The 17416-nt window shown below is 54.9% G+C and overlaps 2 protein-coding genes across 11 annotated transcripts in view; one reads left to right on the top strand and one right to left on the bottom strand.

Annotated features, from left to right (window-relative positions):
- The window catches only part of ZFYVE27 (zinc finger FYVE-type containing 27), a 32987-nt gene extending 16187 nt beyond the window's left edge, over positions 1 to 16800 (top strand). For 5 of the 10 annotated variants that reach the window (XM_073904352.1, XM_073904353.1, XM_073904357.1 and 2 more), the window contains 3 exons: positions 1898 to 1944; positions 2250 to 2331; positions 13964 to 16800. In XM_073904352.1, coding sequence (XP_073760453.1) covers positions 1898 to 1944; positions 2250 to 2331; positions 13964 to 14088 — 254 coding nt within the window. In that variant the 3' untranslated portion in view covers positions 14089 to 16800. Of the gene's footprint in view, positions 1 to 1897; positions 1945 to 2249; positions 2332 to 3336; positions 4943 to 13963 lie in introns of those variants that run through there. The other 5 variants (XM_073904356.1, XM_073904359.1, XM_073904358.1 and 2 more) reach the window with 2 other exon arrangements.
- On the bottom strand, positions 12631 to 16946 carry SFRP5 (secreted frizzled related protein 5). Its single transcript, XM_025880445.2, has 3 exons — positions 16317 to 16946; positions 14535 to 14612; positions 12631 to 13080 (listed from the first exon to the last, which is right to left on the bottom strand). Exons 1-3 carry the CDS (start codon positions 16837 to 16839, stop codon positions 12734 to 12736), a joined length of 948 nt encoding a protein of 315 aa, XP_025736230.1. The 5' UTR covers positions 16840 to 16946; the 3' UTR covers positions 12631 to 12733.
- Between the last annotated feature and the right edge of the window lie 470 nt (positions 16947 to 17416).

Genomic DNA, 17416 nt, shown 5'->3' with positions numbered 1-17416 from the left:
GCAATGGCATTCACCTTACGCACCTTGGCCTCAGGCTTCTTGCTCTATCTTGGGCAGGCCCGTCTTTCCTTGAACACAGGGAGTGTCCTGTAACAAGGGCTGCAGGCATTTCTGGTGGAACAGAGGAAGAGACCACATGTGGCTGTCAATATAGCTCTGGGCCTTTGTGTGAAGGTGAGGCCCGGGGCTCTGTACCTGGCCACATAGGTGGTTCAAGAGGCCCAACAGTGCTTCCTGAAGCTGCTAATTGCTCTGGCCAGATCCCAGGATGCCTTTGGGCCCCAAGCTGTAGACATTTACTCCAGTAGCTTTATTATCCATTCTCAAGTGTTTTCAGGACCCAACTCAGCTTCCTTCTGGGCCCATAGCCCTGCGCTGGGCTCTGTAGCCCCTTTCGGGAGCACCTTCATGCCCACCGTGGACCCCTGGGCTTTTTCCCCTGGCTCAGTGGCCCCTGCTTGCATGGAGATTTCTGCCTCAGACCATAGTCTGTGTTCCTGGGCATAGCCCTTGGAACCTTCTTTGTTCTCTTCAGGGTTTGCTTTTGTTCCTGGAGCTTGGTGAAGCCATCAGGCACAGTGTGGCCTTTCCTCTCCTCAGGCCTCAGTTTGCCTCTGCTTTTTGGTTCCCTTCATTCACCTGCATGCGCCCCCTTCAGCAGACTGTGTCTTTGCTGCAGTCCACCTTTTCCGTCTGTAATTTTCCTGGAAGCACGGGTGGGTGGTGAGCATAGTGGCTTCTGAAGGAACCGTTGGTTCCCTCCCTCCCGGTCCTTCATCTCTTCTTACACCCCTTCACCTCCTCCCTTGCATTTGCTAAGCTGCTGTTGACTCCTCCAGCATGGTCCGGAAACTTGATCATCTCGTGTGTGGTGGTTGAGGTGGAGTCTGTCACGGCTCTGCCCTGCTCCGTCCTGCCCACCACTCAGTGTCTGTGCCCTTGCCCTGCATATCTTCTTGGAAGGTGCCTGGTTCTGAGCTCCTCTCCTGTTATCTTCAGATGACAGGAAGCAGGAGTCTGGGGTTCTAGGCATTTCTGAATTACCTGTGGGCAGACTATTTGTAAGGAGGCACTTAGGAAGGGGTCGTGTCAGGCAGGTTTCATCTGAGCTCATTGGAGCTGCCTTCTCTGAAGGATGCCTGTTTTCAGGTCCCCCCCTAGCTTGGTGTGATTTCCAGGGAGCAGATTCTGCTGGATGCTTTTCGGTTTTGGCAGGACCTGCCGGTGGGGCCTCTGAGTCCTGGGAGGGCACACAGACCGGCAGCTGTGTATAGTATGGAGACATGGATTCTCAGGGATCATGGGAATTTTCCTTTTTTTTTTTCCTTAAAGATTTTATTTATTTGAGAGAGAGCAAAAGCAAGAGAGATCACAGAGGGAGAGGGAGAAGCAGACTCCCTGCTAAGCAGAGAGCTGGATGTGGGGCTTGATCCCAGGACCCTGAGATCATGTCCTGAGCCTAAGGCAGATGTTTAACTGACTGAGCCACCCAGGTGCCCTGGGAATTTCCCTATTAGTTTGAGTCCCCTTCTGTCTCTGGATCTGGACTTTGCTCCCCCCTTTTTCCCCCCCAGAGATTTTATTTGAGAGTGAGAGCAAGAAATCATGAGAGATCATGAGCTGGGGGGAGGGGTAGAGGGAGAAGCAGACTCCCCACTGATCAGGGAGTCCTATGTGGGACTCGATCCCAGGACCCTGGGATCATGAGCTGAGCTGAAGGCAGATGCTTAACCAACTGAGCCCCCCAGGTGCCCTGGACTTTGCTCCCTTGCTCACTGCTCCCAGCCATGACTGGGCTGGGCTGGCATCCTGAGTGGTCCCATAGAAGAGCCAGGAACAGGTGAGAGTTCAGAGCCCTGGGCTAGCTCGAGGCTGAGCTGCTGCCTCTGTTTGTCAGGGAACTGTACGGGCTGCTCGGCCACCTTCTCAGTGCTGAAGAAGAGGGTAAGTCTCCTTGGGGGTGTGTTTGTGGGAACTTGGGATGAGGTGCAGGGCAGTAGCGGGGAGTCATTTGGCCATATTGGGCCTGGGGTCTGAGGTTTGCTCAGGTGAGCAGGGATCTGCTGTCCCTGTGCCCACACCTTCATTAGCCTTCCCACTGGATGTTGTGTTTGCTCTGTCCTGCCCCCACTTGGGCACCTCCCTATTCCCATGGTAGTCCCAGGTTCCTTGGGTGAGATCAGCTGATGGGAAGGTGGGGGGCTCCCGCTGTGGGCGATGCATCTGATATTGACCATGGCTCTTTGCAGCGGAGCTGCAGTAACTGTGGAAACAGCTTCTGCTCTCGGTGCTGTTCCTTCAAGGTGCCCAAGTCCTCCATGGGGGCCACAGGTGAGTGGTGCAGGTGGCCCAGGGTCAGGGCGTTGGGAGGGCTTGGCTGGTTCCTGCCTCCTCCAAGGGCTGCTGCAGCGTGGGAAGGGAGCACCGGGTCAGTGAGAAGGCAGGGGGACTCAGGATCCTGTCTGGCCTGGAGAAACATCTCCACTGTCCTTTAACAAACAAAACACTGAAGTATTTTATGCATGCAAAAGAATATATTTAATGTATCTGAATTATAAGACTTAGTAGTGAATATCTGTGGTTTCTTCACTGAGGTTAAAAAACAGAGCATTAGCACCCCAAGGCTCCCAGCACCACCCTGCCTTCCCCAGAGAAAACCACTGTGCTGAATTTTATTCTTTTTCTCATTAACTTGGTAATGCGTTTAACAAAATGAAAAATTTCTTTCATTCTATAAAACCTGTACACACTCATTGTAAACAAAACAAAAGATACAGATAAACAAGGGAAGGGCACCGTGTGCAAGATACATACGTATGCACATGCACGTTCTACGAGTAGTGGGAGCATGTTCTGCACACCGCCTATAACGTGCTGTAATCAGAAATTGAGGCTTTTTTTTTTGTTTTTTTTCTGGTCATGCAAGTAGCATATGCTTATTCTAGAAGATTTGGAGATCATTTTATAAAGGAGGAAGAAAAAAGTAATCCTGTAATCTTACTACCTAGAGATAACCACTGTTAAAACATGTTGGAAAATTTTCTTCTGGTATTTTATTAAAAAGAATTTTTAGTGGTCTTTTGTTGGTACCAAAATAATTTCTAATGCAGAGCACCTGGGAGAGGCCTGCTGTTGGTAATGGTCACTCCTGCAGTCCCCAGTCCCCAAGGAAAGAGGAATCTGAGGGCAGGCTAGGGAGCTGGGTTAGCGAGGATGTGGGCTGAGTGGTGGGTGGCTTGTGTGGGGCTTTGGGAGTCGGGGAGGTGGTTGCAGTATTGGGGGCCATGAACCAAAGGGCATGAGGAAGTGTCTCACCAAGTTCTTCCTCCTTTTCAGCCCCCGAAGCCCAGAGAGAGACTGTGTTTGTGTGTGCCTCGTGTAACCAGACCTTGAGCAAGTGAGAAGAGGGGCTGGGGTCCAAAGTGGGCGTCGGTCCTTGGGGCCAGCAGCAGGCCTCACTTTCCTGTCCCTAGCCCCTTGTGGTGTGTGCTGGGCAAATGTGGCCTGAACGCTAGGTAGGCTTCCCCTTCCTATCCTTGCTGTCTCCAGCTGGGTTCTGGAGCTGCTCCCCACTCTTGTGGGTGGCTAGTAAGTGGCAGTTCTCAAAACCCAGAGGGGAGAGGAGCCCCTGGAGGGTCTGGCAGGTTTGCCCTCCTCTGCCCTGGGCTGAATTAGTGGACTCAGAGCTGGGCAGGGAATATAAACTAGAGAGCAGTAGTGAGCTAGGCCTGGTCTCTGTAGGGATCTCTGAGCATCAGGGTGTCTCTCCACACCTCACAATTCTAGGAGACCATGGATCAGAGATTGGGAGAAGAGATTCTTCCTTTGCTGGTTCCTGGGCCAGCCCCTTGGCCTCTGAGAGCCTTCAGAAGGGCTTGGGCATGGCATGACCCAACTCTGCTTTTTGAATGTCGCTTCAGGCATCAGCATCTCATTGTTTCTCCACCAGAGATGTGGCCAGAGCTAACAAGACCAGAAGTCCTAGATCAGGGTTGAAGTTTCCATGTTCTCCCAGAGGACGACGTGTTTAGAAGGGCCTGTCAGAGTCCTTTAGTATTAAATGGAGCAAAACATAGGGAGCCCTAGCAGCTCAAAGGACATCAGGCTCACCTTGCAGAAACCTTGACTTGCAGAATCTCAGCCCACATATTACCCTGGTGACAGCTTCCCTGGGTAGATGCCAGGCATTCAGATCACTCTTACTCCTCCTGTTCAGAGCCACAGGCACCCCTCCTCTGGCCCAGAGCTATGATCCCCCTCCCTGGCCCCTTGTCCCATGAAGTGTGAGACAGGCAAGCAGAGCAGAGGTCCTGAAGCCCTTGACCCTTGGGGGCCTGGGAAGTGTAGGATCTCTCCGGGCTGTGTCCTAGATTCTGGTGCTCTTCCTCAGCAGGACAGTCTCACTTAAGGGTTAAGGCCATGGAGGTCCCCATCCTCTCTTCAGTAATTTTATGTTCACTCTGGACTCTTAGGGCACCAGTGTCTCTTCCTAAGCCTTGAGCGGGCTCAGGCACCCTTTCTCTCCCCTGGAGCTACCCTGCCTTTTTGAAGTATTTATTTATTTATTGCATGGTTCCTGGGAACATGTGGCACAAGGAGTGGGATGGAGACAACGGGGGGCTTCTCCTTTTCCAGGATGCTTCCCTGGAGTCATGGGCTGGCGGGGACCCAGGACCCATAGGAGGCTGAGCAGGGATCCGAGGAGGCAGGATGGGGAGACAAGGCCATCCCGGGCCAGCTTTCTGGGGCTAGTTAGGGCTGGGCAGCCAGGGGCCCGCAACAGGCCAGGGAGGTGCAAGGCCCTGGGGAACCAGGCAGGCCTAGGGCTCCTTTGTTAAGAGATGAGAGTTAAGTACCCTGTGCTTTATTTACACTGGAGAGGAATGAAAAGGATCTCTGTGTATATGGAGAATTGTCAATAAAAAGGCCCTCAAGCTTCTGACGTTTTCGTCCTGGTCCTTGCACTAATCCTCTCTCTGAGGCTGGAGAGCCAGACTCACCAGCTCTGGCTGAGTTTGCAGGCCGGTGCTGTGCCTGCAGGACAGGGCTGGAGGGGGCGTGGAGGCTGCTGCGGGGGGGTGGTGCAGTCTGCCGGCGGGGGGGGGGGGGGGGGGGGGTGGAGAGGAAAGCTGTGCCTTGTGCGGGTGGGGCTCCGTACATGTTTGTCAGATTGACTCGAGACTCCATCTTGTGACCGAATTGTGAGCAGTTGGGGTTAGGACCAGGACTTGTCAAACACTAAGCAATACAGGCTTTAGAACGGAAAGATTTTAGCTAATCCTTCTTAGAAAGCAAAAAAGGATTGGCCCTCGGGAGGCTGAGAGGCAGCCGGAAGAGGACTGGCTGTGAGATGGGACAGATAAGCAGTTCTCTGAAAGCAGGGTTTGTGGGGTGTGTACTGGGTGCCAGGCGCAGTGGTGAGTGCTTTACACGTGTCATTTTATGTAATCCTTATGATGGTCCTATGAGGTAGGCACTGTTCTCCCCATTTTATAGGTAAGGACATTGAGGCCAAAGGAAGTTGACCAGCAGCAGTGAAAGGTTTGGCATGGCACTTTGCAGACCAGAGCTGGCTATGAGCCGTGTTTTCCAGACGGAGGCCCATGGCAGTGAAGACTGCAGGAGAGACCCTGCGTCAGAGCTGAGGTTAGGTTGCAGCCATGTTCTCATGGCTCCATGCATGCGCAGCTCACAGAGGCCGTGGCCTGGTCCAGGATGGGATTCTGCCTAGCTCGGGAACTTCCCCTAGTATGGGGGAGCCCCAGCAGCTCCGAGGGGCCTTGGGAGGCAGGGAAGCAGCCAGGACCTTTTCCTGGCAGTTTTTACAGAAGACTGTGTTCACTTTAAAAAAGTAGCAAAGTGGCCTCAGCAGCCTGGGTCCAGAGGAGCAGTAAAGATGGTGGTGAGGGGAACAGCAGTGATGGCACAGGCCCAGGGCAGAGGCAGCCGGGGCTGCGCCTGTGCTTTTGTGGATGGCGTGTGTCATGGGTAGCTCATTTGGAAGGCTGCTCAGAGATCATCCCGGCCGGCGCCTCACTCCAGGACGGACACCACATCTGTTTGAAGAGGTGTGTTCCCTACGGCATGAGAGGATAGGCCTTTCTCAGCAGGAGCGGCCTGTGTTAGCCAGGGAGAGTCTGCGGGCAGTAAGAAGTAGGCAGTGCTGTGGCCAGCCCCACACTTGGCCCACCTCTCCCGTCAGCGCAGCCATGCTGGAGCGAGTTGCCACAGGGGCATTGCCCCCAGGCCTTTCTGTGCTGCTTTCCTCTGTAAAATGGGTGTGATAGCGCTGTCTCCCTTAGAGGGCTGCCGTGAGGAGTAAGCGAGACCATCCACTCAAGGCATGGAGCACGGTGCCTGGAGCACAGGAAGTGCTCCCCAAAGGCCAGCCTGCTACTGCCATCCTGGCACTCTTAGGGACAAGACAGCTCTGTCCTGGATGGCTTAGAACAGTGTTTGTTTTTTGTTTGTTTTTTTTTTAAACCAGAGACTAATCTTAGACTATTACTCAGGAAAGCATCTGAGGCCAAAGTGTAGTTTGAAAAAGCAGAGGCAATATTATTTTGGGAAAACAAAAACGATGCGTAGTGTTGGTGAAGTAGTCTGTACCACGCATAGCCTTTGGAACATGGGATTCTGGGGCTTGGGAAACTCGGGTTTTATCATCGGGTCTTGGCTGGGTCTTCCCACTGAAGGGAAGCCAGGGGGCCACCTCCTTGTCCCTTTACAGTGTGTGTGAGGGCCTCAGTGAGAGCAGGCTGGGGAGGCACAACTTGCAAGTGCAGGTCCCACTGGGAAAATGAAGCCACGGCGGTTGGATTGTGTCTTGCAGCTGGCTGGGGTCCACAGTGTGGAGAGGACCGAATGCGAGGTGGCCTGGAGGACACTCTTCATAGTAGAACTGGATGCCTGGTTTAAAAGATGCCCCCAGTTTGCTCTCAGGCACCCATTGGGAGGAATAGTAGCCAGGTTTTGCTCCAGCTCTGGTACCCATTGGGGCAGACTTGGGACAGGCAGCCAGCTCCCACAGCCTGGCTTGAGTTGAGGGTTCTGTTGATCTTTTTGTGGTTTGGTAGGGATAGGGAGCAATCTTTGGTGAGCCTTGGCAGACTTTGAACTGGTCCTGGTTTCTGGGGTCTTCAGAATTTGTAGTCGTTGATCTCCTGGCCCTCAGGGCTCAAGCCCAAGAAAGCTCCATTTTCATGCCCTGTCTCCATGGAACCTTCGAGGTACCCCTTTTGAGAGGCCCTGGCTCCAGTGTCTATCGTATAGCTGGTGGCTGGCTCTAAGACCATGATAACAACTACTTTGTTTTATTTTATTTTATATCTTGGATGTTATTTTATTACTTTTTAAAAAAATTTTTATTTGTCAGAGAGAAAGAGCATGAGCAGGGAGAGCTGCAGGCAGAGGGAGAAGCAGGCCTCATGCTCAGCAAGAAGCCCAATGTGGGACTCGATCCCAGGACCCCAGGATCATAACCTGAGCCGAAGGCAGATGCATAATTGACTGAACTACTGGGCCATCCAGGCGTCCCAACGCCTACATTTATTGAGCACTGTGCCAGGCAACATGCTGAGCGTGTCATTCTTATTTAAACCTCATGACAATCCCAAAAGCTAGCTTCTGTTATTAACTCCATTTAACTGATGAGTAAAGTGAAGGCCTGGAGAGGTTACAGAACCTGCCCGAGGTCATGTAGCTAGTAAGCCATGGAGCCAGGGTGTGAATTGTGCCAGGGGTGCTTGGAGAGGTCTTATCAGGGAAACTTTGGGTGAACATACAATCCTGGCTGTCGGCCTCTCCTCTCTTCTGCCTTGCCCCCACTAGCTCCAGGATCTTCTGAGCCACTGAGCTAATAGGGGCCTGCCCATCCCGAGCCCTAGCAAAGTAGGCTCAGTCTCCAGAGGAACAGAGGCAGCCTTGTGGCAGGAGCTCCCCACCCCCAGCACCACCTCCCTTGTTTGGGTCTGTTTCAACACCCCAGAGCAGCACATTCCATTCTCTGGCACAGCTGGGGGTTGGGGATTCCGGATTCCCCAGGCTGCCTGCTTTCTTCAGGGCCCCAGCAGAGCCTGCTGTCTGGGCTGGAGTACTGGGTCCCAGCCACATACATTCCAGCAGCAACCACCCCCCACGTTGGATTTCCCAAGGAGTGAACTTTAGCCAGGATTACAGCCGACTAAACAGTTGTGGGTTGTGAGCTTCCTTTGTGGGGCTCAAGAGCCTGGATGCTGATGGGGCTTAGAGGGGAGGAGGGGGTCAGGGGTGGGCTGCTTTGGGGCAGGAGAAAAGCTGCATTCTGAGGCTGGCTCCCCTGCTGCTGACAGGGCCCTTGGTGTGGGCTCTGAGCAGGGCTCCCGGAAATCTTCCAGCGAGGCAGGGTGGCAGATAGTCTGTTCCCCCCAACCCCCCGCCCCGCCTCCGCTTGGCTTTGCCCCATGCAGGCAGTAGTATGGTGGTTAAGAACCCGGGGTCAAATTCTAGTACCACTCTTACGTACAAGCTGTGTGTCCTTCAATAAGCTCATTAACCTCTCTGAACCTCAGCCTCCTCATCGTTAAAAGGGGCTGTTGGCAGGCTTAAATTAGAATACCAGAGTGAGGGGCACCTGGGTAGCTCGGTTGAGTATCCAGCTCAGGTCATGATCTCAGGGTCGTGAAATTGAGCCCCACATCGGGCTCTACACTCAGCACAGGGTCTGCTTGAGGATTCTCTCTCCCTCGCCCTCTGCCCCTCCCCTCTCATATGGGTGTGCTTGCTCACTCTCTACCCCCCACCCCGTAAAATAAATAAATAAAATCTTTAAAAAGAAAAAAATAAGAATACCAGCCAGAGTGCTTGGAGTAGTGCCTGCCACCCAGCATGGGCTTGATATTTATTCTAGTATTACATGTCTTCTCCTCTCTCTTGGCTTACATACCCTCCGGGGGTGTATTTTCTGAAGTAAAATGCCAAATGTAGGTTCTGTCTTGAAAGTAACAACTCTGGGTTTTAGGTGAGATGTTCCTGTCTTCCCTACCTTCCTGCCAGTAGTATTTCTTAGTTAACAAATCAGTTAGGAATGTACTGTTATGTGCAAGGCACCGTGCTATCCGGGTCAAGGCCTTAGGTTAGGAAAAATACTAATTACCATTTAATGAATATCTTCTAAATGCTGGGTGCTGGTTCCAGGAACTTTTCATATATTTCCCCACTGAACACTCAGCCACCCTGTGAAATAGACATTATTATTCCATTTTATAGTTGGGCAGTGTTCCCAGTGTCACATGGTCACTAAGTCACAGTATTGGAACTCAAAACTGGGCTCTACTACCTCTTTTCACCTGATCCTGAGTATTTTTTTTTTTTAAGATTTATTTATTTTTTAGAGTTGGGGGAGGGGCAGAGACAGGGAGAGAAGCAGACTCCCAGCTGAGTGTGGAGCCCTATGCGGAGCTCAATCTCATGAGATCATGACCTGAGCCGAAATGAAGAGTCAGATGCTTAACTGACTGAGCCACCCAGGCACCCCCTGATCTCAAGTATTTAGCCGCCCACCCCAGATTTTTCCTGTTCTTTATCAGAACTCTGATTTTGTACCCAACTGAAACACCTGACTTCTTCTGCTCCCTTGCAAATAGGGGTGGCCATGTGACTTCATTCTGGTGGGTGAGCTAAAAGTGGAAATCTACCAGGTGGGACTTTGTTGGGAAAATACTGTTTTCCTGATTAAAAGGGCCGGAGGCAGCTGACATGCTGTTTTTGCTCTCATTCCCTGCCTTGCTGCCTGGACTGTGGTTAGGAGTGGGGAGGAGGGGGCACTGTTTGTAACCACAAGAACAGAAGCCACCCCCTGGCAAAGCTGGAAGAAAGAATGAGTCTGGGACTTGGACCTCGTGCCTGGCTGTCTCCAGACCTCTGGTATGGAGAAGCCCCACTGTTTCTTGGGGTTTCTGTTAGATGCAGTTGTTTGCTGACACAGCCCAGATGCTCGCTGGGCAGCACCAGCTGTCTGTCTCCGGACTGGCTGGGAGGGAGGGAGCGTGTTGTGACCGAAGGAAATGAAGGGCGGGCTCAGGCCTTGTGGGGGCTCCCCTTGTTTTGGGGAGGATTCTTCTTGGTCCCAGGAAGAGACTGCTGGGAGGGGAATCTGACAGCAGATGTTGGGGACGGAGCCGACATATAGAGCTTGACCCCTGTGTTGGGGGTGGCTGAGGACTGTCTTGCTGGGGCTTCCCGGGATGGGCGAGGGGAGTCTCTCCCCCGTTTGCTCCAACTCCCTGGCTGCCAGCACCTGACAGAGGTCAGTATTGTGCTTCTGCCAGAAGTAGCTGGAGTCCTGTGTGTTCAGTGGAAAAATAATCCCTGGTCCTGGTTGACCATAGAAGTGTCCGTAAATATTTGGTTGGGGTAGGAGGCTGGGAGACAAGGGGCAGATTCAGGGAGCTGGTGGGCTGGGCAGACTTTGGGTGAGGGTGGGCGGCGGTGGCTTCCTCAGAGTTGTGGAGAAACAAGCAGGCCTCTGCTGCTCCTGACCTGTGGTGAGGCCACCTGCCTGCCCAGGGAGGTGATTTATGGGCAGGCTGTCAGACCACCTGTTAGCTCACACTGGCCCCACAGCAGAATTTGGGCCCTTTGGCCTTTCTCGATTCTCTGTGGCAACATGCTTCTCTGAGAGCCTTGGAAGCCAAGTCCTCACAAGAGAACATGGCTGTATTGTCTTAGAGGAGCAGGATGCTTGACTGGACTTGGCAGCTGGACCCTCGCTGGTGAGGAAAGCTGCTCTGGGGGTGTCCCCAGCCCCCTGACAAATCCCCGGGTCTCCTTCCTGGCAACACCCCTTCCAAATGCTGGACATTTGAGTGGCAGGAGCCTGTTGCCTCCATTTCAGGCCTTCTCCCCTCCCTGCCCCATTCAGCTCCAGGTAGCAGCACCATCTGCTCTGAGCTCGCTGAAGCAGCCCTCAGTTACGATAGCTGCTTCCTTCCCGGTATGCAGGACCGAGACCCTTCCAGCCTGAGGTCACCTCAGCCCCTCACCTTTCTCTTGCCTTAGCTGTTGGCTTATCTAGATTGAGGTTTTCTTTCTTTCTTTTTTTTTTTTTTTAAAGATTTTATTTATTTGGGAGAAAGTGAGTGAGAGCACAAGCCAGGGTGTGGAGGGGGGGAGGCAGAGGGAGAGAGGGAAGCAGACTCCCCGCTAAACCAAGCAGAGAGCCAGATGTGGGGCTCGATCCCAGGACCAGACCTGAGCAGAAGGCAGCTAGCTGCTTAACCGACTGAGCCACCCAGGCGCCCCTAGATCGAGGTTTTCAACCCAGGCTGCATACCACCCCAGGGAGCATCTAGAGATTCAGATTTCTGTGCCCCCTCCAGAGATTCCGATTTAATTGGTGTAGAGTGGGGCCCCCTATTTTGCAAAAGCTCTCTAGATGATTTGAAGTTTTATGTGTTAAAATGTGGTTTCTGATACAGTAGGCCTAGTATGTGCTTCTGACCGGCTCCTGGGGGTGCTGCTCCTCTGGTCCCTGTGGCACAGGTCGACCCCATTCTCCCCTGCAGGTCGGGACCAGTGCCCAGGGCGGTCTAAGTGCCCAAGGGGAAGGAGTTGACACGTTTAGGCCCTTGGCTCTTCAGAGGAGTTCCCTGTGGCCCAGGCTTCTTGGGATCTGAGGAGCACGCAGCGTCAGGGACATGCTGCAGGACTGTGGGAGCCTTCTGACCGTGGGAGAAGGCTGGGGGTCTTGGGGTCTCTCTCCCTCTTCGGGAACAAAGGGACGGTCACCTCCATTCCTCACTGGGTGACGGGGATGAGAAGGGTGATGCTCACCCTGTGCTCTCAGGGGGTCCTGCAAGAACACGGGCATTGCAAGTATGTCTGTGTGGACCGGCCGTGGGTTAGGACAAGGGCCTCTTTCCAGAAGTCCCTTGTGAACCTCCCTCTGCCCACCTTTGGGGACCAGCTGACAAAGAAAGAACCTAGTCGAAACCAACTGTTGTTTTTTTTTTTTTTGATTTAATTAAAAACTTACAAAAGAAAACATTAGCAACCAAACCTTGCCTGCGTCAGATCTAGTACCTGTGGCCTTGCAGCGGTGGCGATAACTTACCATCAGGGTAACAGGGACATGTGGAGGCTGAGGGACGAACCCCAAAAAGCAGCCTCTGGGAGGGGGTCTGGGCTGGGCTTCTCTCCAGTCTAGCAGGAAGGGAAAGGGTCAGAGATGGGGGAGGTGGGGAACTGTGGCTGGAGGGCACTGTGACCCTAGTGCCTCTCCTTCGGGGGACTATGATGACACGAGTGGGCAGTGGAGGTAGGGAACTGTCCCCCAAATAGCTCAGCCTAATACTGAGACTTTTCCTCTTCAAGGTGAGGCCTCACCACCAACAGAGGGGAGCTGACACCATGATCTACTTGGGAATCTGCCTCAGGCTGCTCAGAGCCCCTCCACGCTTCCCTCGCTCTCTCCTCCACCTACTTTCCAAAACCCTGGGTTCCTTCCCAAATGAGAAAGCCTTGCTCCTAAGAGAAGTCCCCAGGGACCCCAGAACCCCTCAGTCATGGACAGCTCAGGCTCCATGCCCATTCCTCAGGGCCTGTGCTGGTAACGACACTGCATGAAACCACTTAGGCAGGGGCTGAGTCAGCCTGGGAGTAGGGGTGAGGCCAAGTGGGCAGGAAGAGAGAGTGCCCCAGGGCTGGGGAGAGGGCAAGGCACAGCTGGCTGTGGTGGGGCAGGGAGGAGTGCCCTTCAGTGGGGTTCAGCAGCCCCATAGAAGAAGGGGTAGTAGAGGGAGCAGGGGTAGGAGAACATGAATTTGACTGCGAACTTCATCTCCTTATTCTTCCTGTCCCAGCGGTAGACGGCCATAAGCAGCAGCTGCCCGTCCACTTGGCGGCCCATGAGCAGGAAGCTGCCGGTCAGGCTGTCCAGCTGTGGGCAGGGGCAGCTGGCGCCGCTCTTCATGTGCAGCACCAGCCTCTTGGTGTCCTTGCGCTTCAAGGGGCCTGGCTTGAGTAGCTGCTTCTTTTTCTGGGCTCCAATCAGCTTCCGGTCCCCATTCTCTATCTTGATCTCCTTGATGCGCATTTTAACCACTGTGTGTGCGCGCGCCGAGGGGGGAGACAGAGGGGCAGGGTGAGAACGGGCAGGTCTGCTCAGGATGCTCTTGGGCCCTCAGCTGGTGCCTGTGCCTTAAGTTCCAAGCCTGGGCCTTGGGGTGGTAGACTTCATGATCCCTAGGATCATGGGATCCAAATGGGATTTCTGGCTGTGTGTGTGTGTGTGTGTGTGTGTGTGTGTGTGTGTGTGTGTAGCAGTGATAGGGTGGGCTGGTAAATGCTTGACAGCTAGCCCTGGGGAGGGGTTCTGCTCTGTGGCACGTGCTGGTTTCCATGGGGTAAATGCCCACCGCCCGCCCCCATGGCCCACCGCATCACGGAGCGCTGGGTTGAGCAGCATGCACACAACCAGCTCTTGCTGGTGGGAACACACCACTGTAATCTGTGTCAGACTGTACAGTATGGGTGGGAGTGTGCTGTTTGGTGCTGTGTGGTTGATATATGAGAGTATGTCTGTGGTGTGTCTGGAGGGTGGGGGAGGTGCATGAAGGCCAGAGTGGGGTCGGGGTGACCATCCAGGGCACACAAGGTGGCTGTAGAGAGCCTAGTACAGTTGGGCATTGGGAGTCTGGAACTTGGGGGGGTCACTTAGGCTAGTCTCCCCTTTCTTCAGGCCTCTGGATCTGCATCTCTGTGAGCAGCCAGGGAGATGCCAGAGAATGACTCTGTTCACCCAGGGAAGGAAATGGTTATAAAATCTCTTTCTTTCAATCTCTCTTTCTCTCCTTACCCACTCTCTTTTTCTCTCTTGGACACACACACACACACACCTTGCAATAGGAGTATCCTCTTTCCAAACAGACTAATGACATAAAAGACTAAAGTAAGGATTTCATTGCGATCTCTTTTTTACAAACAGGGAGGCTAAGACAAAACAGCAGCCAGCTTGGCAAAGGCCACATGCCGGCTCGTGTGGTCCTGACTAGACTTGGCTCACTGTCCCAGGAATGGAGAGGCTCCAGGATGAAGGCGTGGGACAAGTGACCGCAGCTCCCCTGGCCAGAGGTGCATCGGGTACCACGCAGAGGTGCCCAGGGACGAGGGTGCTGCACTCCCATCCTGGGTCCCAGCTCTTTCCCTTCCATCTCCAGGCTTAGCTTGCTTCTCCCAAAGAGAATCCAGCCCTGGAGGGCCCTCTGTGGGCAGGTGCCGAGGGAGGGCTGCAGGAGCCTTGGCCAGGGGTTGGTTTTGGGGCCCATGGACCATGGCCTTGAGGGGCTTCTGAAGCCCCTGGGATGACCTGCAAAATGAGGTGCATTTCTTTGGCCAGACGGTTCATGGTCATGATCAGATTCTAAAAGGGACCCATGATGCAAAAACTGTTAGTATTCACTATGATGGTTGTGGACATGGGTGTTTGTTGTGTGTGTGTATGTGTGTATCAAGAAGGAGAGGAATTGGGGCAGTGGCCACGTGGGCTCCACACTCACCGAAGTCACTGGAACACATCTGCTCCATGAGGCCGTCGGCACTGTGCTCCATCTCACACTGGGCACAGATCTTGGTCACTGAAGAGAGAAGCAGGGGTGGGGTCTGATGAGGGGAGGCTGATGAGGGGATCGGAGTCCGAAAAGCCACTCAAGAGTACGGGCTTACCCCACTGAGGAGCCACCTCCCCCTGCCAAGCCTCCACTCTCATCAGGAAATGGGATGATGGTAACGGTGCTCACTGAGTAGTTGTGAGGTTCCAAAACAGACAACATTGCACGGGGACAAAACTGCCCCCGTGGGCACAATTGCTCCATGACCCTGGCAACTGCTACCATGATGTGCGTTGTCTTCTTCTAAACTTTGTTTCATTTAATCCTCAGCCTATGAAGTAGGTTTTATTAAAGAAAAGAAAACTGAGGCCGAGTGGTACCCAAGTCTGCAGTACTATTGTGAACTGACCTTAGAATTCAGGATTTGTGACTCCCAGGCTAGTGCCGGGATGGGGGTATCTGCAGGGTCTTCCTAGGCACACAGGGTCCCCGCGGGTGGCAGGGTAGGGACTGTGGTAAACTGAAGAGCATCACCGTCTGAGGTGGGCAGCTTCACATTGCCAGAACTTTTGGTTTTTCAAGGGAAGCCCAGACTCTTAATTTTTATATGAAATACTCTCAGTTTTATTGTTAGCCACACAAACACTTCAGGCTGCCTCTGGTTCTCAGGCCACCACACAGCACCTGCCCTCTGTCCTGTATCTCTGCCTCCGGGTGGGTGCCCCCATCACAGGGGAAAGTGGGCTTCAGAGACGGCAGGGCCTGGTGGGATTCCGAGCCGGAGCCCAGGACTTCTTGCCTTCCAGGCTCTTAATACGTGGCTTCCAAGAAAACCAGAAAAGGAACCATGCTGGGATCCCTGCTAGGGACGGCGCTGTCTCTGCTTGAACTGGCTCTCTCCCCTGCTTCCTGGTCCCATTTCCAATCCAAGAACAGGGCTGTCTCTTAACACTCCCCAGTCACAGGACCCCAACCCAACTGACTCTCAGGAGGAGAGTAGGACCAAGGGCTGTGTGGATGAAGTTAGACCTGGGGGAGGGGTGGGTAGGGTGTGGTGAGTCCAGTTGCTTTTTGGGGGTCGGGTCAGATGGGAAAACGGGAAAGCAGCGCTGCCCCTTGGGGGAGTCCCAGCATCAGGGTCTCCTTAGACTCTTGAATCAACTGCCCAGACGAAACTTTTATCAGTGCCACTTTTTATTCTCCTGTCTGGTGCCCAGCTCAGGCTTACTCTGTTTGCAAGGAGTTTGGCATTTGGGGGTGGGGGGTGCACAGTGAAGGGAGGCTGAGACCGAGGAGGAATTAGGGGTAATGGGTCTCGGGGTGGGTGGGAGGTGGCACTGAGGATCTCACAGGTTTCTGGAACCTGAGCTCACTTCCTATGTTACTTATGGAAAAACTGAGGCTCAAAGTTAAGCAACTCCTAAGGGCTCCTTTTCAGTGGCAGAGCCTGGCAATCTGCTCTTTCTTCTGCACTGAGCTTTACCCGAAGGTCTCCCAGTCTGGGGGGATTGGGGAAGCCAGTGGGAGAATTTAGGGTTCCCAGGTACAGAAAATGGTGTGTGTGTGTATAGGTAGGCTAGGGTGGAGGAGGGTGGGAGTTGCAATTCCCGGGGCATGCAGGGCTGAGCAAAGGCTGTGTGCGGTGTGTGTGTGTGTGTAAGGGGGTGGCACCTCCGGGGGCCTCGCGGGCACCCGGGGCGTCGGAGCGCGCGGGGGCGGCGGCGGCGCTACCTGGAGGCGCGGTGGCAGGCAGGTGTCCGAACTGCATAGTGATGCAGAGGTCGTTGTCCAGGGGGAACTTGTGGCAGTGCAGCATCTCGGGCCAGGGGAAGCCGTAGGCCTCCATGAGCGGCGCGCAGCCGGCGCGCACGGCCTCGCACAGCGAGCGGCACGGGTAGATGGGCCGGTCGAGGCAGACGGGCGCGAAGAGAGAGCAGAGGAAGACCTGCGTGTCGGAGTGGCAGCGCTTGGCCAGCAGCGGCAGCCAGCTGCTCGCCTGCTGCTTCACCTCGGCCAGGCTCTCGTGCTCCAGCAGGTTGGGCAGCCGCATGCGCTTGTAGCCCACCGTGTGGCAGAGCGGCAGGTCCGCGGGGATGTCGAGGCACTGCGGCGGCTTGGAGTACGCGCGCCCGTGCAGCGGCTCCGCCTGCCACCCGTAGTAGTCGTACTCCTGGGCGCGCGCCGGCGCCCCTTGCAGCGCCCCCAGCAGCAGCGCCAGCGCGGCCGCCCGCGCGCCCCCCGCCGTCGCCTGCATGGTGCGCGGCGTCCCCAGCTGCCCTGGAGTGCGCCCGCCGCCCTGCCGCTCCCCTGCAGCCGCCGCCACCGCCGAGGTGGCCCGAGTGGTGGCAGCCTTCGCTCCGCTTGCGGGCGCACCGAGTGATCCTGGCACCTCCCACTTCGGGGCTCCGGCCCCAGCCTCGCCGTGCGCCCCAGCCAATCTCCAGTCGCCCGCCCCCCCGCCCGCGGGCCCAGGCCGGGAGGCGAGGTGGAGCCCCCCTCGGCCCCTCCCGCCGGCTCCCGCGCGTCCCGCCCCGGCTTGTGCGCCCCTCTCCCGTGCCCCGGCTCCCCTGCCTCAGCGCCGGGCTCGCCTTGCGCCTCTCCTGGGGGCTCCCTCACCTCCCTGGGCATTTCCTCGCCGATCGCTTTCTCCATCCTTCCTCCTTATCTCCCTCCGCCACAGCCTCTCCTGTTCCTTTTCTCACTCACTTCACTTGCTTATCTGCCCGTCTCGGCCTTTCCCCCTCCGCTCTGCTTTCTCTTTCCTGACACCTCGGTTCTCCCTTCTCCTGGCAGGAGGCTCCTGGCTGCCCACACCCTCTGTTCCAGAAGGG

This window comes from Callorhinus ursinus, unplaced genomic scaffold (assembly GCF_003265705.2).
Source record: "Callorhinus ursinus isolate GAN/ISIS: 27379988/994484 unplaced genomic scaffold, GSC_fseal_2.0 scaffold20, whole genome shotgun sequence".
Lineage (NCBI taxonomy): Eukaryota > Metazoa > Chordata > Mammalia > Carnivora > Otariidae > Callorhinus > Callorhinus ursinus.
This window is presented reverse-complemented; position numbering and strand designations above follow the sequence as displayed.